Consider the following 25089-nt stretch of genomic DNA (forward strand, 5'->3'; position numbering starts at 1 on the left):
GCGTAATACGGCCCCAGTACTTGAGTGCCTATGAGTATTTCACAATGAGTACTCCCTCAAGCTATTATTTTCTTGTTTGCAAAGCTTGAAAGAGACAACAACGGTTACTTTGCACTGGCATAACATGGCGTGAGCAAGCGACATACGTACGTCGATAAACAATTCACTACAGTTCAGGATGAGCGATTGCAGCGCCCGGTTGTCCTCTGGTATTCCGATATGAAACCCCGTGCAACATAACGAGCGAAATGTGTAACTATACAAGAGCTTTGCTTGCTAGGAAAAGCCCAACACAGTGAATTGAACAAACATGAATAAGCATGAACAAACATGAACAAGCATGAAAAGGCATCGATGAGCGCTTAAGTCCTGCCATTTCTTCTTCGCTTCGCGTGTGTCTTTAACAATCGAACTACGCTGATTCATTTAGGCCATAATTAGTTAGCCTAGTAGTAAGTTCAGTTACTCGATGAAACGCAAAATATGTGACAGATAAAAGAAAATAATGAAACGGTATTTTTACCTGAAAGCAGGAAGTCTGATGATTTTCTGCGCGGCTACGCGTCAGAACAAATTAACCCTAGCCGTGTGGTCTTTGCTTCAACTTCTACAACGTGTATGCTAAAGTCTAGCAGTACAGACTTACAAGGCGTCCAGCAGCAGGGTACGGCTGGGTGGCGGGACCAAGACGGTTATGAACAGCGAAAAAAATACAGTAAAGTTTAATGCTCGCATGGCCAACGGGGCCTTCCTGCGAGGCCGACACTGCCTTATGTGAAGCAGTAATGACAGCAGAAGTATCGACTGTGAGACGCTAAGGCGCCCGTGTGCTGTGCGATGTCAGTGCACGTTAAAGATACCCAGGTGGTCGAAATCATTCCGGAGCCCTCCACTACGGCACCTCTTTCTTCCTTACTTCTCTCAGTCCGTCCCCTATCCCTTCCCTTACGGCGCGGTTCAGGTGTCCGCCGAGATGTGAGACAGATACTGGGCCATTTCCTTTCCCCGACAACCAATTTATATATAATGTGAGACCCGCCGCGGTGGCTCGGTGGTTAGAGCGCTCGGCTACTTCTCCGGAGTTCCCGGACTCGAACCCGACCGCGGCGGCTGCGTTTTTATGGATGCAAAACGCTAAGGCGCCCGTGTGCTGTGCGATGTCAGTGCACGTTAAAGATCCCCAGGTGGTCGAAATCATTCCGGAGCCCTCCACTACGGCACCTCTTTCTTCCTTTCTTCTCTCAGTCCCTCCCCTATCCCTTCCCTTACGGCGCGGTTTAGGTGTCCGCCGAGATGTGAGACAGATACTGGGCCATTTCCTTTCCCCGACAACCAACTCATATATAATGTGAGACCACGCTTCCACAACCATGTGCATGCCTAATGCGCGCCGAATAACAAACAAGCGCTCTTCAATTAAAGGTTTTAAACCGAAACAAAGACACAAACGAAAATGGCTGAAGGGGAAAAAAAATAAAAACGGCGAAAGTAAATAGAAAGTAAAGGGGGAGAAAGAACAAGAGAGAGAGAGGTCGCATTTCTTCGGTCTTGTTTCGAGACCTAGTTATAAACGAGTCTCGCGAGCCATCGACTTCGTGTAAGCACCCATGCGTGCACAAGCACACACACGCACACCCTGGAGGGCAGCCCAAGAACCAACCAGCGCGGTGGCTCCTTCGCTCCGAGTAATTAATCGTCCCGACGCGGCGCGGAACGACGTCAAGATCGCCTTTTTTTTTCTCTCTCACTCCGAGCGGGCAATCTAGCCATTACTGATTAGCATTCGGAGAAAACATTCGAGAGACCCGACGCGGACAGACAGCACCGAAACCGCTCGCCCATGCTGCTCGGGTCCAGGATAAACAGCACCGCTGGCTCCTATATCTCTCTCCCCTGCCTTCCCCACCTTCCTTTTCATTTCTTTTTACCTTTATCAGGGGAGGGGAGGGGGGTCAACGCGGGGCGACAGCGCACAAACCGAGCAGAATAACTAACCATCTCTTCTGCTTTTTTTTTTTCTCTTCCTCCTGCAGAGAAGGCTATCAGCCGCCGCTCCGTTTCTTACGTCTTCCCTCGGCTGTCGGTTCCCTCGATATTGAGGGCGGAGACGAAAGGATCCGTGGAGGGGAGGGGAGAGAGGTTGATGGGGTCCACACCGGAAGCGGAAGTTTGCAATAAGAGAAAAGGCGCGAAAGCGCACCGGGTAACACTAAAAGAGGAAGTGAAGTTTACAATAACTGCGAAAGAGAGAAGATGAGAGGGTCAGAACAACGAGTAAAGAAGGCCACGGGCCCGGTGGGAAAATGAAAGCGGAATTTAAGAAACAAAAAAAAAAGCTAAATTAGGCGCCGGCGGGGGAGGCGTAAACGAAGAACGCGGACGCGTCCCCTCGCCACCGTCGAAGGGAATCGCAAAGTGGCGAAGGGAATCAATCCGTCACCGCTGGTCGGCTCGGGAAGGAACAGGGGGAGAGGCGGCCGAGATAAAAATTTAATTACGCGCGTCATCCTTCTCAAGCGGCCCTCGACGAGCCAATCTCGCAGAGTTGAAGCAAGCCAAGACGAACTTGCACGGGGACGACCGGCGAACTGTGTCACGTGCTCCGAATGCACGCGAGAATATTTAAGTGCTCGCAATAACTAGCAAAGCGAGATAAATCAGAGCAAGAAGTAGTTTAGCGAAAAAGGAAAATTAATAGAAAAAAACTATTCTGCGAATGCGACCGCGGCGCGACGAAATGTGACCGCGGCGTTAAGGCGGAACCGCATGGCGCGTTTTCCGCGAGCGAAAAACGCGACGCGCGGTGGACGCCCGCGTTGCCGTCAACGCGCGAGCACCCGCACGAAAAAAGGGGAGCGGCGCCTTCGCGGCGCGTTTTCCGGGTTGCCAGACAACGTCACTCCCAACGACATGAATTGTCCCTGCTACCGCATATGTAATATGCCCTTAAACTTACACAACACTGCAATAGAAATAATCTTAGTGTAATTACACAGCGACATTTTTTTTCTGAAGTATATTTATCAAGCTTAATTTCAAGCAGGAAGAGTGTGTGCGAAACTGCGACTATGTACTTTCTGCATGCCAAGAGGCCGCTGCTTGTTTACAACTCGACATAGAAAATGGAGTGTCGGGCGCTTACTACAGAGCAGAAGAGGCGGTCGCGTATATCCCACAGGACTCGACGCCTCTCCACTTCCGTGATAAGGGCCTCGTTGAAGACTGCTTTCTCCATTTTCAATGAACACGATGCGCGCACGAAACAGTAGCACGTGTTTTTCACGTGTGCGCCGGTTCTGCAGAGCGAAAAAAAAAATGCGCCGAAGAGGTTCCGTCGAGATGCGCAGAGAGTAGGGCCATCTAGTGGCAAAACCAAAAACCAAAAATGCCACGTGACCAAATACCACGTGACTTACTTGAAATCTGATTGGCGGACGCGCCCCTGACGCGCCGCGCGAGGCGTTTTTTTCTCCTCCGAGTAGGAGCACGCGGCGGCGCGATTTCGTGACGGATCATACTGGGCACGCGTCAAAATGACGCACGCGTCCCACCATCCGCGCGTCAATCGCGCCTGAAATCGCGCCATGCGGTTCCGCCTTAAATCTGATCTTTAGCGGCAAAAAAATAATAATTTTGGTTTATGGTTTATGGGGGTTTAACGTTCCAAAGCGACTCAGGCTACGATGGAATCCGTAGTGAAGGGCTCTGGATATTTCGACCACCTGGGGTTCTTTAACATGCACTGACAACGCACAGTACAGTGGACTCTAGAATTTCGCCTCCATCGAAATGCGACCGCAACGGCCGGGAACGAACCCGCGTATTTCGGCTCAGAAGCCGAGCGCCATAAGCAATGAGGTTCCCTAGTACGTAAGGGTAATTATAAGGAATAAAAATTGCTAAGTACGCCTCCAAGTACGCCAAGCAACCTCGAACAATGCTGATTTAAATGTTATTACTGTAAAATGTCACTTTTAAAAAGAAAATTAGGCTCAAATAACCTGAGAGGCTTAGTATATAACGACTTAAACGTCGATACGATACGCTACCAGGCAAGAGTTAGAAAGTTCTCCGAAAAGACAATATAAAGGCCAGTGCATGCCAGTAGGAGGTGGCGGCGCGCTCGGCTAAGACACAGAAGGTTAAGCTGATCGCATTCCGATAACCCGATTGGCTTCGCTCGCCGACGGGACAGACGTACGCCTCCGACGACTGTACGGCGTGCTCCCGAGATTCAGCAAAGACAAAAAAAGGAAAAGTTAAAGCAGCCTTCTATGCCACCAGACACCTTCAAAACAGGAAAGAAAAAAATGGTGAACGGTCGCACAGCCGAGAGAGCGCTAGCGCGGGTAGAGAAGATGCCGTCTTAATTCCAATTACAGAAGGGGGCTCCCCCGTTTCATGCGGGGACGAAGGGAGGGTGCGATGACCCAGTGCGGTCGAATTTCCGATCCAAGAAGGAAAAATAACAAAGGAAAAGACAGGAGAGGACGACGGGACCGTAATGAAAAATACACCGCGCACCGGGACTGCCGGAGAAGTGCACGGGCGATAAAGGAGCTTGAAAAATGATCGGCAGTAATGGGATTCCGTGGGAACCGCGAATGGGGATGAGACGTCTACAGGCGAATCGGGAGGAAGTGAGGGGAGCCGAAAGGTAAAGTGAGTGCGGAAGGAAGTTGGGAAAGGGCAAGGAGACGAGGCTGCCTCTGTAAGATTTTTATTTTTAAAATGCGAAAAATAAACTGTGACAACGAAGAGAGCTTGAAAGTAATGAAGACGAAGGACAGCTGCGCTTTATCCGCGGATAAGTATACTAAAGTCCCTGAGCCAGAAGTTCGTGCCGAGTTTTTCGGGTATCGAAAGAGTCGGATTTAAGGCCAAAGCGGCGGGAACAAGCTTTGCGGGTCGACCGGTTGGATCCAATTTTAGGTCGCTGGCTGAGGATAGCAGTGTGCTTGCTTCCTTTTTCTTCGTTTGTTATTGAGTCACTAGGAAAACAACGGAAAGAAGCCGCAAGGCAGGTTAAAGTTGCTCCTCTCGAGTCGCATTACAAGGTCGCGGATTCGATCCCGGCCGCGGCAGTTGTATTTTGACGAAGGCGAAACACAAAATGTGTTGGCAATGCGACATCATTAGCAGCTGTCGATTCCTTAACCGGAAGTGAAGTACGTCACTTCAGGTGAGGTTAAGTCACTTCCGTCCAGCCAATGGGCGAATTTTGTGATCGACGACGCACTGTGCATTTAAAGAAAAAAAAAACGCCAGTGTGCTTGCGATGTTCGCGAGCGCGTTAAAGAACCCCAGGTGGTTTAGATTAATCCGCAGTCCTACACTGCGCGCGTCCCTAAAAGCCCATGTCTCGCTTCGGGATGTTAACCCCCACAATTTACTATTCATTTACAAAATCACCTAACAGGCTGAAAAGAAGGGAGAAAAGGCAGATATATAAGAAGAGGCTGGATGTGCCCGCTACATACAACAGTAATCAGTCATGCTGCACGTGCCTATTTGGCACTGCGAGCTACGAAAAAAAACAGGCACGGTAACTGCCGAAAAAAACACCATAAGAGGGCTTGTCCTGCTCATGATGCATGATGTAGTTGGTGCCAATAACCAGGACCAAGGTGGGAGAAAGACACAGCACAACATCATGCGCTAACTACATCATGAATCAGATTCAACTAGCCCAACTGCGCGCATCGGCTGTGTCACCTAACAGACCCTTCTTCTGCCTTGTGCAGGTTATCGTGCTTTTCCTTACTGGATCGCCAGGCAACTTCGACACACAAGCTGTCGACACGTGTCTCTGGCATTTGTTACCACTGATGACGCACTGTTACCTGCTCACCAACTTCACGACTGGAGCGCTACCACCGAACTACCACGTGACATCAACAGATCCTGCTTCAAAAGACGTCCCGTACGAATTCCTCTTCTGTGGGTGCGGCGCATTGACTGTGGGCATGTCGCCTAACCGACCCTTCTTCTGCCTTGTGCAGGTTTGTGTCTATTACTCTAGCATTAAGAGTGATTACTTGTTCCTTTTGGTTTTGCCGTGCCCACAAAAGTGCTTAGAAATTGCCTCTGATGTATATCTTGTATGCAGATTGTCGCTCAGTGGCGATGTCGAGTTGAATCCTGGCCCTGATAAACCAAACACTCGCAAATTATTGGAGCAGTTGGTGCAAGGTCAGGACAAACTAGCATCTGAAATAACAGCCCTTAGGGATCAGCAGGCTAATCTTCAAAAAACAGTCAATGACCTGTGCTCTAAATTTTTGGAATTTGAACAACATATAAATCGAATAGAGACCCTTGAACAAACTGTGCGTTCTCTTCAGAACAAGATTGATGATTTAGAAGATAGAAGTAGACGGTCAAATCTGCTAGTGTTCGGAGTAGCGTTCGTTGATCTTAAGCAAAAAGTACTTCAAGGTATTTTTTTCCAAAAAAACTTGGAGCCTCGTGTTCTTCTGTAAGAAGAATCCACAGGATTGGCAGGCCAGAAAAAACAAGACCTGTCATTATCTTTTTCTAGGACTTTAATGAAAAGCAGAAAGTTTTGAAGAATGCTTTCAAACTTAAAGGTGAAGACATATCCCTGCAAAGTGATTACTCCCGCAACACACTCAGAAAACGCAAGCTCTTGTGGGAAAGTGCCAAACAAGAGAAAAAGAAAGGCAAAAAAGCAATTCTATTGAACGATAAGCTGCTGATGGATGGAATACTGTATGCATGGGATGATGCCAAGAATGCACGAGTGAAGCTGCCAGGTCAGGCTCCCAAGCAGCAGGCTGGCAGGCTAGACCATCAGAGCGGCTCACAAACTCCTTGACTTGCGGCTCCCAGTGACCAAAAACTCAGACTAATAAACATCAATGCACGTAGTGTCCTAAACAAAACAGAAAAACTTGAGGCTGTATTACTTGAATATGATCCACATATTGCTGTAATTACGGAAACCTGGCTACGAGACGACATTGATGACAGTGACGTTTTTCCTCCCGGCTATCAAGTATTCCGTTGTGACAGGCCTTCTCAAGGGGGGGGTTAGCGTTTCTTGTAAAACATGGCTGTTGCGCTATCGACCTAAAGGAAATTGCTGGCCACGAAAGAATTTCTTTAAAAGCAATCTGCTGCGGCCAGTCCTATCTAGTTTTTGCAGCTTATCGACCTCCAGATTCACCAGTATTATTCCTAAATGACCTTGCTGATCATATGTCCAAATTCAAGGGTGACAGAATCATACTGACGGGAGACTTTAATCTGCCAGGAATCGACTGAGATTACCCACCTCATTTTTCAGGCTTTGGTGCCCATGCTGATAAGTTATGTGACATAATGCTTTGTCATGACCTGCAACAAGTTGCTAGAGAACTAACACGTGTGTAAGGTGATTCTGCCTCGGTGCTTGATCTTGTATTCTTAAGTTGTTCCATTCAAAATTTTTCAGTGTCGGTAGAATGTGGCTTATCTGATCACAGTATGGTCTATGTTTCATTTCCTGTGCATGGTGTGAACAAAAAACCTATCGCTAAAATAGTTCCTTTCAATGATTTTTCACACGCAAATGACGAAAGTGTGCTGGATTACTTTGAGTATTGCCTTGATTTTTTTCATGGTTCTGACATTGATGAATTATGGGAAAGGTTTTAAAAAATTTGCTTCCACTGCATAGACAATTTTGTCCCTACGAAAGTGAAGAAAACACGCCAGATAAATCCTTGGATCAGTCGAAACATAGTGCATCTAACGAGGAAAATTAAACGGTTGAAACGAAGAGGATCCACTCGATCCATAATTGAAACTCTCAAATCGAACCTTACTGAAGAAATTCAGAAAGCAAAACAATACTACTTTGAGCACACACTACCGGACTTTATTCATGACTCCCCCAAAAAGTTCTGGAACTATTTAGCAGAAAAGAAAAAGCCCATTAAACGAATTATGCATGAGGGTGCAATCCTTGTTGACAAAGCTACCATTGCCGAGCACTTTAATAGGCACTTCCATAGTGTATTCTCTAATCCAAATCCATGTAGGTTTCGTAGTGATGCTTTTTTTTTCCTGATCCAGACACTGTATCACTGCCAGGATTAACTTCACTGTTGTTAAATCTTAAAACTAGGTCGACTTCTGGTGCGGATAAAATCCCCAACGTATTTTTGCGTCGTTATGCAGAAGTTATTTCTAAATTTCTTTCAATAATATTTTGCATGTCGTTTACACCAGGAAGACTGCCTTCTGAATGGAGGACAGCTTGTGTTGTGCCTGTGCCTAAAAAGGGTGACATGGCACTTGTTGCTAATTATCGTCCCATTTCACTTACTTCCACTGGTTGTAAATTGGCAGAACATATTTTAGCTAACTACATAACCAAATTTCTAGATGACAATGGTGTACTTTCTTCTGTTCAACATGGTTTTAGGAAAGGCTTATCCACTGTGACCCAATCAACATCGGTTATTCACAGCTTTGCAACAGTCCTTAACCACTTGGGGCAGGTCGATGCCATTTTTTTTAGATTTTCAAAAACTTTTGATGTCGTGTCACATGCTAAACTAATATATAAACTTGAACTAATTGGTCTTCCTAAATTTGTAATGATGTGGGTTTCGTCATATCTCACCAACCGTGTACAGTTTGTTAGCATTGACGGTTATCATTCAAATTCTTTACCAGTTACTTCAGGTGTTCCAAAAGGTAGTGTGCTAGGCCCGTTGTTATTTCTGATATATATAAATTATATCATTACTGTTATATCTGAACCGGTCCAAATTAGGCTCTTTGCTGACGATTGCATTCGTTCAACAAAATTAACAGCCCTAGAGACCAAATCCTCTAGCCTCCAGAAAATTGACACATGGTGCAGTAATTGGGATATGCAGCTTAATTCTGCGAAAACAGTGTTTATGAAAATCACAAAAAAAAGAATTGTATACTCATTTCCTTACACCCTCCCATCGCATCCTCTTATAGAAGTTAAGGAGTATAAATACCTCGGTGTTACCGTAACTAGTAATTTAAGTTGGAACAGTCATATTACCAATACATGCTCATCCTCCTACAGAAAACTTGGACTTCTTCGCCACAAACTTAAAAACATTCCTTCCCGGATAAAGCAGTTAGCATACTACAGCCTCATAAGACCTAAACTAGAGAATGCGCTTGCACAGTCTGGGACCCTTATACCAAAAAGAATATTGAGGCATTGGAGGCTGTACAGCGGAAAGCCGTGCGCTTCATCTTTTCTAACTCTTGCACATCTGACTCTCCTTCCATTTTAATGAAAGAGAACGCCATCCCACTACTGCAAATACGTAGAAAAATCCAGAGATTAAAATTTCTATTTCTGCTGAAAAACAACAAACTCGCCATGAGTTCCGATGTTAACCTTGCACCCCTTGCAACTCATCCCACCGACATCATTATGCACATTCTTTAACGCCGTATCAAACTAAAATTAATGCCTTTAAATATTCTTTTTATCCACGCACTATCGAGGAATGGAACAAGCTGCCTTCTGGTGTCATCATGTCCATTGATTGAATTGACAAATTGTTGTTGTCTACCTCATAGTCGTGTTTCGTGTTTATGCATGTTTTATTGTAAGAGTTGAACATGTCTCAGTGTATTTTACTTATGTTTCGCGCGATGAATTGATATTCAAAATGCTGTATTTTTTTCGCCCCTCCTGCTAGGGCCCACTTAAGGCCTGCAGTATTTGTTAAATAAATAAATAAATAAACTTTCCACCTTGCTACTTGTCCTGCTCGTCTATATGCTGCCCGCGTATTCGGGGCAAGGACGCCATGAAGCCCAGTTAATAAACAATAAACTTCGCCTCACTTCAAACCCTGAAGTGCTTTCAGCTGCCATTACTGGCAAATTGATGCAAACATCTCGCGGAAACTGCAGCGAACCTCCAGTCAAACGCGAAGCCGGACCTAAGGTTGGAAATAAAGCTAAGCATTTTCGAGTCACCAAATTTTCCGTTCGAGTGTTATCGGGTATAAAAAAACTTCAGCCCCGTATGAGACTCAAACCGACGCCAACCTAAACAGCAGCTTCGTTCGCAGGAGCCTCAGATCATTCGGCCATCACCGTAGCCGGCAGCACTGAGTGTTCAAACTGGGCACGCACTCGCGCTACGTTCGTAGCGAAGCCATTTGTAGTTTTCGTCATCTTTCAACCCTCAGAACATGCTTTGAAATGCTTGGCGGCAGTAGTAGCGGTGGTGAGGTGAGGTGAGGTGAGGTGAGGTGAGGTGAGGTGAGGTGAGATGAGGTGAGGTGTGAGGTGAGGTTAGTTTAGGTTAGGTTAGGTTACGTTAGGTTAGGAGGTTAGGTTAGGATCAGATCGGATCGGGGATCAGTTAGGATCGGTTCGGTTCCGTTCAGTTCAGATAAGATCACATCAGATAACATCAGATAACATCAGATCAAATCAGTTCAGTTCACTTCAGTCCAGTCCAAACCAGTCAAATCCAGTCGTCTAGTCCAGTCAAGCTCAGTCCAGTCAGCTCAGTCCAGTGCAGTGCAGTTCAGTTTAGTTCAGTGCAGTCAGTTCAGTTCAGCCCAGTCAGTTCAGTCCGGTCAGCTCAGTTCTGTCCAGTCTGAACATCCAATAAGTTTAATCACTTGAAGTCAGTTCAGTCCAGCCCAGTAGAATTAGTTCAATCAGTAAGTGCAGGTTAGTAAGTGCAGTTCAGTCAGTGTAGTTCAGTCTAGTCTGTGCAGTCTGGTCTGTGCAGTCCAGTCTCTGCAGTCCAGTCAGATCAGTTCAGTACAGTCAGATCAGTTCAGTTCAGTCAATCTAGTCTGAATATCCAGTAAGTTCAGTTCAGTCAGTGAGCTCAGTCCAGTCATTAGGTTCAGTCCGGTCAGCTCAGTACAGTCCAGTCTGAACATCCAGTAAGTTGAATCATTTCAAGTAAGTTCAGTCCAGCCCAGTCATTCAATTCAGTTCAGTCCGGTCCTGGCGAGCTCAGTATGGTCAGTTGTCCAGTCAACTTAATCCGGTCTAGTCATTCAGTTCAGTCAGTCCAGTCCAAACATACAGCAAGTTCAGTTCAGTTAGTACAGTCAGCTCAGATCAGTCTAATTAGCTCAGTCAGTCCAGTAAGTTCAGTTCAGTCCAGACAGCTCATTTCAATCATTCCAGTCAGTTCCTTTCAATAATTCAGTCTAGTCATCTCAGTTCAGTATAGTTCCATCAGTTCAGTCCAGACAGTTCGGTTCAGTCTGGTCAGCTCAGCTCAGTTCGGTTCAGTTAGTTCAGTCTGGACAGTGCAGTCCAGTCAGCTCAGTTTAATTCAGTCAGTCAGTTGTAGTTCAGTTGCATTTCAACTGGAATTGAAATTGAAGTTACAGATAAAGTTACAGATAAAGTTTAGTTGCAGTGTGGCAGTTCAGTGCAGTAGAGCTGAGTGAGTCAAGAGATAGAAAGGCTCGCTTATGTCGCCAGCAGCAGCTTCACGTAGCTGCACACAAGAGTGAAGAGGTGCACAAGGAATCCTAACGTGTTGTCAAGGCCGAAGAGTGAGTAGGTGCTGTAAAAACAGCCAGGGACACCAGGCACGCAGCCAGCTGGAAGAGAACTGCCTGATGGCGGCTTCTGTTCAAGCCTTGAAAGCAGCCAGGGAGGCTATGCACGCTGGCCAGGTCAAATAATAGAAGCAGGTGCAAGCAGTCGCCGGTCCAGCATCCAAAGAACCTGGCCAACACCTGAGTGCAGTTACCACCATCTATGGAGCATTCTAGAAAGTGCTAAGCACATCCTGCAATTCTTTTCATGTCACTCCTTGTGGCTTAATAGACACAGTTTCTAGACTCTAACAGACGAAAACTGAATAGGATGAAGGTGGTCAATGCGAAAAAAGCCACAAGAGTGCAAGCACATGTTGCAGCCTTACACTTTTCACCACCTTCCATAAGGCCAGTTGCCGTGCGTGCCACATTCCTTACTCTGGTGACTGCAAGCAATGTAAGCACTGGTGCACATTCGATTTCTTCGCCACAATGTTCACGGCCAGTCATCGAGGGCACTGTGGCACGACGCAGCGGCGTGGCGCATCATGCTGCACGTCCTTTTGTGACCCGCGCGAGCATGACAACCACTCAACTCAACTCAACTCATGAAGGCTCTCGACGAATTAGCGCATTGTTTTTATGCAAGCCCTAACATTACAGCATGTGCACTTTCTCCGAGTGCTGGCAGTCAATTCTACAAGAAAACAACAGGTAAGCACATGTGATGACACTGCAACTAGTCAGCATCTTTAGGAAATGTTGCAATGTTGGGTCGGAAGTTCATATAAGCTGACACTTTTGTAATTTTTTAATGTTTTGGAGGTTTGACTGTACTTAAAGCTCTGCGGGCAGGGAAATTTTGTTTATATTTCTTTTTCTTGCCGATTCTACTCTCTGTACTTCAAACAGTAAAAGTACAGCAGGAACTCAATAGCAAACACTATTTAAAAAGTATTTCAAATATTCGCACACTCCAGGTATTTTTTTTTTGTAATGCTCCAAATGTTGGCGCTGGTCAGGTGCTGCTCATTATTTCTATTCAAAGCAGATATTTCTCTCCTCAGATACTGTATCCAGGCCTCAAGAAAGTCAATTAGCTAGTTTTCCAATGCAAAACATTAACAGTAATTTTTTTGCAGGAATACAAAAAATTTCATATCATGTGCTGAAACAAGTGAAAATTGTAATGTCTAAACCCCGCAAATTGTTAGCTAAACAGCCTAGGAATCATGGAATCAATTTCTGTTTGGAAGATGCACATGACTTAAGAAATTTAAAAAATATATATGTATATATTATTACATGCAGCAAGATCTGTCTGCATAAAATAATGGCAGATATGCCATCAAGCTCAGCATTTAGAGGAACAATATTTACTGTGTTCACAGCTGGCACAAAAAAAAGCACCCTATTTGCGATGTGAAGGACACTGAATTTGCTTGAAATAAAGAAATCACTGCTAAGTGTAGCACGCTGGCTAAGGTGGCTACATATGGTTAAGACAAAACATCTTTCCCCTTCGAAATAACCCAATCTGACTCTCTTTATAAGTACTGCTATTTCTTGAACACAATTTACTGTTAGGCAATCAACTTCCTCCTCACAAAATTGTAGCCACAGATAGCATGAAAAAGTGCGCGTTAAAATAAAACAGATATTAAATGATAGCAACAGTTTGTCTTTCTTTTAGCAAAGCGGATTTTTTGAAAAATCTACATATTTAATATGACTGAAAGAAAATCGATAGTGTGACTGACTTCACACTGGCGTTTAAGGTCCCCCTAGCACTTAGAAGGCTTCAGGTAAGAGTGCTTCACTGCATGTCGACCCTTAGTGAGGGAAAGCTTATGTCAATAACAAAACGAAATTAAGGCATTCTACACGCTCACCAATTGAATAAATTAAACTTATTTCATCAGCTAAATTTTCTCCTTCCTGATTACAGAATGCACGCGCATGAAGGGATGAGCAGATGATTTCCACATAAAAAAATATGTCGAGCCTTGGCATAAACCATTATCTTGTCAAGTCTGGTCATGACAACTGCATGGCTGCTGCTGAAATTACGAGAAAGAAATGCAAAAAACATAGAAGATGCTACGAACCGAATGCAGGCACATCCCAGCCTTGACACGGCCTCCACAGGTTGAGCAATGCACTCAGCCAACACCAGGAAGAGCTGATGGACCATGAGCGTGAGACCCCGAACCTGACTGAGGGCACCGGATGCTGCATGTTCAAGAATAAAGTGGTTTATCAACACTTTATTATCATAGTTCGTACAACCAATTTTTCAGAACACGCATCATCGTGCACAAACCTGACAGCTCTCCTAGGTATTCCACCACTAGCTCTGTAGCCAGGCCACAGCACTGCTTAAAGTTGTTGGCAAAGCCGTCCCATCCCCGGTAGGTCTTAGATGCCCGACGAAGCCATCCTTGAAGCATTGGCAGCAGCAGGTGATTTACGGCATACACACCAAATTCTGGCCCTGCAAAAGGAACAAAATAAAGAGAAATGCGTCTCAGCATATACTTTTTAACATCATTTTTAAAATTTCCACGAAGGTGATACAAGCATACAGGACTCAATGAAATCGAGCCCATAGCATACGCCATTTAGGATGAACTTGGTCAATACAAATTCTCGATAAAACGAAGAATTAAAGAACACTTAGACGGACTCTCATAAACTCAGTGCAAAGAAAATCCGTATAAGACGAACAGCTTCTTCTCACGTCTTTACATAAAGACGAACTTTCACAGCGACCGCAACCCATGGCGAATCCCGCGCAACTGTACTCGCGTAAGTCTGCGTAGCACCTTTTTGTCAAGCAAGAAAAAATAAAAATTTCAAACACTGCTTCTTAGCAAGCAAATGTAGACCGCTAGAGAGCTTCCCCGCATGCAATGCTCACTCTCGAAAGGTAGCTTCCTCACGCTTTCGCGAAAAGGTGCGGGGAAGCGTGCTTGCAGGCATAGCTAGGAAAGGCAGGGTTTCTTCGACGGATGGAAAGATGTGCAGGTGCAGTGTATACCTGCTAGTAGACTTGGCGCTTCCAGAATTAGATGCTAGGCTTCCACATTAGCTGCTGAATGTACAACTGACGCAGCGTCACAACACCCGTTATCACGGCGCAGAAATATATGACATGGCCAGATATCAGTGGCATGCCCGTGTCGCCTGTGGTAGATGAAAAAGACATGAGGTGCACACACTCGTACAGTTGACAACAGCCACACTGCAGAGGCGTGATAAGAGAAACATGGTCATATCCTTTCAGAGGCTGTACTGCATGACTAGCCAGCTGGGCACCTTCAGTGCACACGGAGTCATTTACTGTCTTTTACTGTGAGTAAACACAACATTATACTTTATATATACTCATGTAAGGGTTTCACTTTTTTCCGGGGATCTGACCAGGTGTGAACCTTACACAGGACCAGCATTTTGGCGTTAAACTTTTAAAACTACAGCGGAGCTCCGATTACGCGTCTCCATTTTATACTACGGCACGCATTATTGTGATGAATTAGCACAGCTTTCACGAATCCTTTAAATACATAATGATAGAATGAATGGGTGATGGGACGTGCACCCAACGACTAGCGCAAATTAACTGCCCAGAGTGAAACAGGTTGCTAGATCACTTTACTGACAAACGTGATGTGCTTCTAAGTTATTAAGGTCCTCCTAAGATCCAACGCTCGACTGACAGTAATGACAGCTTTACCAATGGTTCAGAGCCGATGCTGCACGTATGCGACCCGTGGCTGTTGGTGTGAGGCGGCCTTCACCTGGCCTGCTTTTCCGTGCGCTTTGCTTCCGAAGGCCTTGCAGAAATCAGTTACCTCTTCATTTTAATGTGAGGTTGTTGTGTGATGGTAAACTGGCAGCAAGATAAGACTTTTTATGATAGCTGTGACTAGATCAAAAGCCCTTTCACTGCGACGTGAAGCACACTAGGCCTAGTGCCACCAGGTGCCCAAGCCTGGCGTTTGTACGTCGCCACAAGGAAATACAGTGGTAGCATAAGTGCATCCCATGTTCTGGCTTTTACGGTGCGAACACCCAGCGCACAAGATGAGTTGGGAGCACTCAGGCACTGTTATATATATTCGCAATTTTAGGCAGAGTCCGGCGTGCGGGATGATACGTCCGTAGTCGTATCAAGTGTGGCAGGCGGTTATCATAGTCTCTTAGTTCCCAGTGAAACGTACCACGCGGGTGAAATTATGCACACATAAAACAGTTCTTCTGGCTGATATTTTTTTTAGAATTACCAACCGCCAAGTAGGGGGTGCGCCCCTGAATGTACATGCAACACTCAATGTACATGCAAGAGGGCTCACCGGGCACTTCCCGCAGCCCCCTGAGCATTTGGAACAAGGTGTCGATGGTGTGCGGCTGGTAGCGTCGCGGGCAGGTGGCCACTGCTCCTGCCAAGCCCTCAAGTAGGAGGAACCAGACATGCAGAACACCTGTGGGCCGGTCAAGCTCTTCTAGGCTCAACGTCTGGTCAAGGGAGGTGGGCACCGACGCTTCCGCCAAATCATCCTGAGCAAAAAAAGTTTGCAGACTTTCAATAGTAACAGCAATAAGCTGCCACTATATCCCTAAAGTTACCAATGTCTACAACTGTTGCCAGTTTGTTTTTGCCCGTCCAAGGGCAATGGTGGAAAAAAAATTTATTTGACCCTTAAAAAGTAGGTGCAATGCAATGTTTCGGGGTATTAACATTAAGCAGTTGATGGAAGTCAATTTGACCGGCATACTGCACAATACAAAATAGAACAGCATCATTCCGTTTGTGTTTCGGTGGGACCATTCTACTTTTCATTTCAAGGCATTCCATCAAAACAGCACATTCTGAAGGAAGCGCTGGGCTGAAAATGAGAGATGTACTGTCATACTGAGTTCAGCCAAAGCTGCGCTAGGCAGCCAACTGCCGTACTGGAAAGGAAGCTGAGCAAATATGCTTATCTGGCACACTTAACACAGTATATGTAGCAAACTTCAAAATTCGGTGCAGTGCGTCCACTGTAAGTGCTGCAGTCAGTCAAGTGACTGTTCTGAGAGCACAACTGTGGCACCTGTCACCTCCCACGTCGTCATTTTAAATGTGTGTGCAGGTGACGCTAGACACTCACCTGGACGTACCATGCCTTGTTAGCACCTTCGTCATTTGCATTTTCATTATCAGAATGCTGAGACACAGAATCAGGCTCTTTGAACAGAATCAGCTCCATGTTGGGAATGACTGGATCCACAAAGTTGGGCTCAGAGTTGAAGTTGATCCTGAAGAGGGAGACAGAAGGAATAGTAAAACATCGTTGATGCGTTCGCGGTTCGTGCGCTCAAAATCGCGGACACTAAAAATGTCCCCTAGAGCATAGAATTACACTATATTTCTTGTGATTAATACGTTCCCGGATAACACAATTTCCTGGCTACAGCGCTTAAAATTTCGACAAACTGTGGTCGCATAATATGTTTATCGACCGACCGCACATGTGCAAACATAAAAATGGGCCGAACGTGAGGGCACGCTGATGAAAAGCAGAAATGCAGCGGCAATCACCCGCTGTGGTATCTTCTCTGCACAGCCTCGATGCAAGGAGGCAAAGCACCACCACGGCCACCCCCAGAAATAACAACAAAATAAAAACGGCGGCCCGGCATTCGAGACAGCTGCTTTAGCGCGGATGTGACATGAGGAGTAAAAACGCCGAGGTTTTTATCGCGGTGTACAGGGGCAATGGGTCGAGTATCTACAAACTACAGCGATGCGCTTACGGTCCAGGGAACGCAGTTTAAAAAGCAGAACTGCTCTGACAGTCTGCTTCCCCAAAGTACTTCGCCGCAAAGGGGGGCGAAGCATTCGAAAGTGACGAGGAAGAGATTTTGGTTACTTTCGTCATTGCCGTCGACGGGCCGGATGCGTTACAAAGCTCCTTCCGCACTTGAGACAGCGCGAACGCAGACAGAATTCTGCGAACTAGAAAAGGATCTGATCAGGTCTTGTGGCAAGAAATGCTAATCGACATTTTTATGAAGAGAAATGGTTAATAAATGTCTTTGTATCTCGTTCAAGTATTAGTAGTAAGTGGTTTTTATTAAAATAATAATAAAAAGGAAGGAAAAAATTTTTGCTACTGAAGCACCTGAGCTGGTGCAGCGGAAATAAAGGATAGCAGGCAGAATGGAGAAATGAAATGAAAGAGGTGAGGGGACAGGAAGAGAGCATACGGGGAGAGGTAATATACACGAACTATTTACACAAAAAGAAATGTGTCCAGGTTGTGCGTGTGATTAGTTCATGATGGAGCAATAAGAAAACACGTGCACAGCACTATGTTGAGTACAACTGGAGTGGGGCATCCAGTTGTTAATCGTCCAAGGTAGAACTCGCGGAGCGTTCGGTCACTGCGTGTAACTACCTGGCGGAGAACAGATGGGACGTCAAGCCCGTCTGTTCGGTATCTCGTTCAACAGTTTTCTCAAAATTAGGCGGCTTGGATCATGCGTTTCTGCAATACATTTTTCCGCAATTTTTTTTAAAACGTATCGAGGTTTTTATACATTGCTGGTATGACAGGACGCGATGACAGTTAATAATACGTCAAAGAATGATTTGTTGCCAACAAAATGAAGTGACACAAGTGATTTACATACCTTAAAACATAAACTTCAGCTAATACCTACGCTATACAAGCAAAATTTAAAGTGTTACATGCCTGAGGCCTGATGTTCTAATGACATTAAGATGCTTTCACATGTGTAATTAGAGTACTAGCCTTAATATCATTGTAAATCTGTAGGGAGTAGTGGAGGATGAATCCATTTTAAAGCAGTTTGTTCTCAAATCAACATCATTTGCAGATCAAATAGTAAATTTAAAGGCACTATAAAGCTTAGCAAGAAGCCAAGCAGCATTTCAATTTTCAATGCGGATAATGTTATTTACAGCCAACAAATCACAGCTCTTTTGTGCATTTGCGTCCCCAAAACCTTCTGAAGAAGCTAAAAATAAAACATCTCTGATGGTAGGCACCTGTAACATCACCCTTTTTATAATTTCAGACCACTTACCACTTCAGAGCATTTCTATCCTGTCACTGATCTTTACAGTGTTCAGGGGCAATAAATCTGGACATGTAGAACCAGTTCCAAAAACAATGGCTTGAGTGAGATATAGTTTTCAGGCACTCAGTGTGTTAGTCTTTGCACGTGTGGCATAGGCACACGGATGTTAGATATTTTAAAATAAAAAATAACTAGTGGCACATCATTCAACTTCCGGCACTACAAATGACTAGTAGTGCTTACCACATACATTGACATGGATGCCAAAGTGAATTTCTTATATTTACTGTACTTAGTAAAAAAAAAAAAGTAGCCTTCCTATTTATGCACCAACCATCAAAATAAAATAGTCACATGCCTGGTTTTATCAGCCATAACTATTCACTTCCATGCCTTTTGTTAAAAGCACATACATAAGGTGCAGACATGGCGCACACATATCAAAGCTAATGCATCATGGCTAAAACTGAAAGGTCATTGCAATCGCACAAAAAAAAAAGTTGTGAAAAGCAAAGTATCACATATCCTCAAAACCGAAACAAAAATCATCAGAAGAAAAAACAAAAACTAACGACAAGCAATCAATCGTGTAAAGAAAAACATTTCAACCAGCAGATCTCTCTGCTATAGTGAAAACAAGATGAAACTTGGCGAGAAACAAGATTTTTATTATTTTTATGTTATTTGTAATCAGACACACAGGTACTACATGAGTGAGAAAGAGAAAGAGCAGAAAGTGGATAAGGCATGTGCACTCACCGGCGTGCCGAGTGGAAGACAGGGCATGCGGGCATCAGGTACATGGAAGAGAGCATGTGGGCGCATCTCTCCAGGTAGCGCAGTGCTGCTTGGCACAGGTTGAGCGGGATCACCTCCACGTCTTGGGCAAGGCCTGCCTCGGCATCAGCCTGCTGCTGCTGCTCCTGCAGCTCGGCTGCATCAAGAAGGTGAAGGCAATCGATGCGGGCAAAGAAAGATGACCGAATGCTCAGGCTAAATTGCATAAACCCCATGCAAAAGGTCAAGGGTAATTTTCAAAATATATGTCAGGTGCTTTTTTCAGAAGGTTGTAAATTTTAAAAAATAGGGTTTTTGAGGTAAAGAGAAGCCTTTTGCAACATAGTAACACCAGTGATGGTGGACGTCAAAAAAAATTGGAAGGAGCACCTAAGCTCCGCCTTAATGGTACGACACGACAGCGTAATGGGTTAATTCCCATATATGCAGAATTGGTCATTCTCTACTTTACCTTCATAGATCCCAGGCATGGCACCACTGTGCCACGCCTGGCGCAGTGGTGCAGCGGTTGAGCGATAGACCACTGCCCTGAGATGGCAGGTGCTGCCACTAGTGGGCCTTGTGCGACCCAGATTGCTCTTTCCAAGCGACCAATCATTAATTTAACTGCCATCTGTCACGGTGGGCAGTTTGCTCACTATTCGGTGGGCAGGTTGTGATGACCTAGGTAGCCCACCTGCCACCTAGGTTGCTTCTCTGCAGATTTTTCGTGGATTTTTCGCTCATGGTCGATGACACCGGCAATGCCGGCAACGCTGACGATGATGTTTTGCAACACGAACCCCTTAACGCTCTTGCGTTAAGACAGGCAAATCTTGTTAAGAGTAAAGTAATTAACCAAATTCTAATACTTAACTTCTTAACAATTACCGATAAGCACCTGGTTGCAATTAGCAATTCGTAGCCAGTCATTAGTAATAGCCATATAAGTTCCTAGAAATTCGAAAATGTGATTGCATATCCCCCCGGCACTGCGGCTCTACAAAATTTGGCTATTTGGACCAGTTACGTGCACTGGAGGGGTTGCTTTGCCTGCATGGTTTCTGAAAGCGCATCTATTTTGGCACGACGCAGCCAAAATTAGTTGAGCCACAGTGGCGAGGGTAATCGCGTTTTCGAAATTCTACAAACTGATATGGCTCTTCTATTACTATGCACATTTAAGGGCAGTACCTGGTCCCCGGACATGCTTCAGAAGACAAAGAAGGCAGTCCACGGCAGCGTTCGCAAAGACACTTGGGTTGTCAGTGCCCAGGAAAGCGTCGAACACGTCAAGAACCACTCTCAGGTGGTGGGTCCTCTCCAGCTGCTCACGCTCCGAGATTGCGCCGCACGCGGTGGCACCACCATGCGGACCATGGGGGGATGCCACTGAACAGGGCATGCGCACTGCTCGTAGGGCACCGAACAGAGGGCGCCACCCGGATCGGATCTCCGCAGTCGATCCTTCCACAAATTCACAGATGCAGCTCACAATCTGTGGGAGAATAATTGTGCACACCAGACATTCACACTGGGAACTGCATATCGTATCTGCTCGCATAATAAACCCACCCCCCCCTTTTGTTGTTAAGAATTTACTTTTTTTTTAACCATAAGCATTAGCTTCTCATAGCGCGTTCCTCAGTTTTTGCACTGTCCACAACGCAGACATTGGCAGCGTGCCAAGATGTTGGGCGCTAATAACATCACAGAAGGTTTGTTTATTTTTTGACGACAGCGGGGTGGGGAGGCTTCGCGAACTTGGCAAAGTGCCGAGATGTTGTGTGTCCTTGACAGAAGTGCCGGCAGTGGTGGCTCGGCGCACTGCTGCGCGGCCGGCTGCGCTACTGTGTGCTTAAAAAGTCGGCAAGTGCTTGAGCATCTGAGAGGAGCGTAGCAGTTTAAACCAGAACGCTATAAAACATCCTCTATATTGAAATGCTATGAAGGAAGCAGGACATTCATAGCACCGAGCGATTTGCCGAGCTCGAGATCGCAAGCGACAATACCTAACCACTCGCCAAAGCTAAGGTTTAAACATCCACATTACACACTTGCGACTGTTCTGCAAGTTTTTTTTAACCTCACAAAAAAAATGTGCACCTGACCTTCACCGCCAGTGTTAAGCATGTTCGCTGTCTCGCCGCGATTGGCCAGCGCTGCCAGCCATCACGAAATTGTCGGGTCGCGCCGTGATATAGCAAACACTTTTCAAAGTGAACCGTGTTAGCATCTGCGACATGAATGTGTCTGATCGCATGCTTTTTTGTTGATGGACGGATGGGACGGGCATATGATAGGAAATTTCGACTCTCCCCAAAAAATCTGTTGAAACATTTTTTTTCCCACCTAATGAACCCTCCCCTCAGATTGGTGTCAACTTTCCTTTAGAAAAAGTGGGTTCATTACACGAATATATATGGTAATACACTGAAAATATGGGACACTGAAGTGAGTTTTATGAATGTGTTGTATTTACTCGCATAATGAACATGCGGTAATACACTGAAAATATGGGACACTCAAGTGAGTTTTATGAATGTGTTGTATTTACTCACATAATGAACATGTGCAATATTTTGATTGCCAAAACGTAAACCCTTGCAAAAATATTACCACATAATAAATTCACCTCCAAATTTTTGGGAAAGAAATTGCGTTCATTATGTGAGTAAATGTGGCATAGCCAAGAAGGCTGTTAGGTCGTTTGGCTGTGCTCCAGTATTTTAGTTTTCATGCTAAATGTGGAACTGAGACAACCACCACCAAGCCATCAGCATTTATGTGAACTACTACGTGTGACTGAGTACACTTAAGCCTTGATGTAATGAACATTCATGTAGCGAATTTCCCAATGATGCCCCCACTGGAGCGCAGGCATTTGCAAACTCCATGAAATGGAGGTGTTGCAGTGGTCGACTTTGACGTAATGAACTCACCACAGTGATTATCCATTATCTAGTGCCACATTACTTGAAATTAGGCCGAATCAACCAAAATCTTCATGATGATAAAAAATTAACTCCTATGACAGCAACATCTATGATCACAACGAGCAAACACATATGACAAAACGAACTGTGCTCCAGCGTGATCGGGGAAACACAGCACTTTCCCCAGCTTTCAACTTTTGTAAAGTCACACCAAGTGGCACTACAACACCTCATGTCCAAAAGCAGCACAAAACAACATCACGTGCAAATGGCCTCACTGAAGGTGCGTGCCTTCATGAATAATAATTAATAAAATGATGCTTAACTCAACTTCGTAAAAGAAGTAGCCAATGTATGAAATCGTTTTTAGTTTGTTTTTTTAGAACTTGTCTGCATTAATCACTTGCTAATTTTCACCTTTACAGTGCATAATAGTCAGCACTGTATTGCCTTGCTAACATGAAACCACATTCATATTCTTTAACAGCATTCTCGTGTTCTGCATGCACAAATTTCTTTGGCCTAGTCTTATTCAGTCCCGTTTGAATTCAAAAGTACTAAGATTTGACTGCGCAGTTTTTTAACAAGTGGCCTGAGCAAGCACACATCCTGACAAGGAGTGAATGGACTGTGGTGCATTCTGTAAGCACCCAGCAGCTCCTCAGCGCACCTGCTCCTGAATGTCGACATCGCATAGCTCGAGGCAGAGGATGTTCTCGAAGGGCTTGAACAGCGCTTCATTGAAGTGGAAGTGCGGCAAGTCGATGTGCGTAGACAGCAGGGCACCCACAATGTCATGAATCGAGGTCACCGCTCTCTTGGCAATCACATGGTCCTTATGACAGGCCACCTTCAAGAGGGCAGAAACAATAACATTGAAACAGCTTAGCTTTGCAAACAAAAATGTATGGCAATAATTTTGATGTCCAGCACCAAATACTAATACACGTGCAAGACAAACATTGCTCTAATGAGAAATGCAAATTCTATGCCCGTTTTTGCCATTATTTTGCCCAATTAATTAAGCATAAGCACTCCCATTCTTTTGCATTGGTTTGAAGTTTGCAGTTAGTATTGCTCGCAGCTTGTAAGTCAGCTGACCCCTCAATAAATGTAACAATCCACACCATGTAAAAACTGAAAAAAAAAAAAAAAATACAGCAGCAACTGCACATGAAAAAAATATATCTCGCACATGACTTCATGCTCAAAACAGTTCTGAAAAGGTTGTTCTAAATGAACCTTCAGTATTCAAAGATTAACTGAATCTAAAGAATGCGCAAAAGAGACAAATAAGGCATATGACAACAACGGGACCGTCGCCACTCATGACTGAGGAGGTTTATTCACTAAACCCTCCCATTTTATGCTACAGCCAAGCCTTATCACAGAAACCGTTCACCAAAACAAAAGCCATGAATAACTGTCACATTACATATTCTTGGCATCACTGCTAACTGGCTGTAACATTTTGGCCCGTGGATGGCACGAATGTGCAATATGAAAGTTGTATATGGTTTTTAGTTTCGGTGAAAGGCTTCTATGATAAGGTGCAGTTGTACAATGAAATTGCAAGGGCTTGGGTGAATGAACCTCAGTTGTAAGGGGTCCTGGTCCCGTTGTTTTCAAGTGCATTTTTGTCCGTGTCTCTTTCGTGCTGTCTTTAGAATGAGTTTCAGCTATGAACCAACTAGCCCAAACCAAAGTTCTACTCAAAGCTTAAGCTTTAAAGTATCTTTACTATAAGACCCATTGAGAGCAATATTGATAATTTTTCACGCATAAATGTGTGAGCAGCTTTTAAATTCACATGCACTGACTCTGCTATAAGCTGCAACAAAAGATTATTATCCACAAGCTTTGAAAACAGATGCACTACTCCCCATCAATTAGAAAACCCCTTAATGCAATGCTCTGACAAAAAGCAATGCAAGAGCAGAAATTTAACTGCGATATATATTGAAGGTTGAGCTCAGATCTGAAATATTCACAGTCAAAACGAACTTCATGGCAAAAACTGAATTACCAAATTTACTCTTGTAATAAACCCACTTTTGTCCAGGAAAGTTTACATGAAAAAAAATGAAAAATGGTTGTTGAGGAAAAGAAATGACACAATAACTGTCTCACATATCTCCATGGAACCCTGAACCCCCCCCCCCCTATAAGGAAAGAGAAAAAGGAGGGACTGAGAGAAGAAAGGAAGAAACAGTAGTGGAGGGCCACTCAGGAATAACTTCCACCACCTGGGGATGCACAGATTTCACACAGCACAGGCCAGCGCAAAAGGCACCTTTTGGGTTCCGCCTCCATCGAAACACAGCTGCGGCGGTGGCTCAGTGGTTAGGGTGCTTGACTATTGATCCGAAGTACCCGGGTTTGAAAGTTTACATTTACTTGGGAGGAGGGTTCATTAGGCAGGGAAAAAAAAATTGGCAGCCGATTTAGCGTGGTTAGGCCAATGTGAATTAGATGCACTTGCACAAGGTGCTTGCACTTGAGTTTTCACTTTGGTTTCAGTTTGAGGCTCAGTTTAAGAGGGCAATGCGATAGCAGTGTGTTCTGGATCCATTGCGCACAAATGAAAGTTGATGAAGACAACGACATCCACAGCGACATCCAAAGTACAGCGTGAGAGGCTGGAAGTTAAACACGCAGGATGTTCGGCTGCGGTGATGACTTAGTGGTCAATGCAGTGGCCAGCAAAGCTGACCTGTTCGCGCTGGCATGGGTTCAAAACCCACCGGTGGGTTTCA

General features: G+C 44.9%; 1 protein-coding gene across 2 annotated transcripts in view; it reads right to left on the reverse strand.

The window, feature by feature from the left end:
- The window catches only part of LOC144099176 (brefeldin A-inhibited guanine nucleotide-exchange protein 3), a 103169-nt gene that overhangs the window by 41396 nt on the left and 36684 nt on the right, over window positions 1-25089 (reverse strand). For both annotated transcript variants that reach the window (XM_077632309.1, XM_077632308.1), the window contains 7 exons: window positions 23004-23183; window positions 20592-20895; window positions 19380-19554; window positions 16685-16832; window positions 15887-16091; window positions 13855-14025; window positions 13640-13763 (listed from right to left, as the gene is read on the reverse strand). In XM_077632309.1, coding sequence (XP_077488435.1) covers window positions 13640-13763; window positions 13855-14025; window positions 15887-16091; window positions 16685-16832; window positions 19380-19554; window positions 20592-20895; window positions 23004-23183 — 1307 coding nt within the window. The remainder of the gene's footprint in view (window positions 1-13639; window positions 13764-13854; window positions 14026-15886; window positions 16092-16684; window positions 16833-19379; window positions 19555-20591; window positions 20896-23003; window positions 23184-25089) is intronic.

Source organism: Amblyomma americanum, chromosome 7 (assembly GCF_052857255.1).
Source record: "Amblyomma americanum isolate KBUSLIRL-KWMA chromosome 7, ASM5285725v1, whole genome shotgun sequence".
Lineage (NCBI taxonomy): Eukaryota > Metazoa > Arthropoda > Arachnida > Ixodida > Ixodidae > Amblyomma > Amblyomma americanum.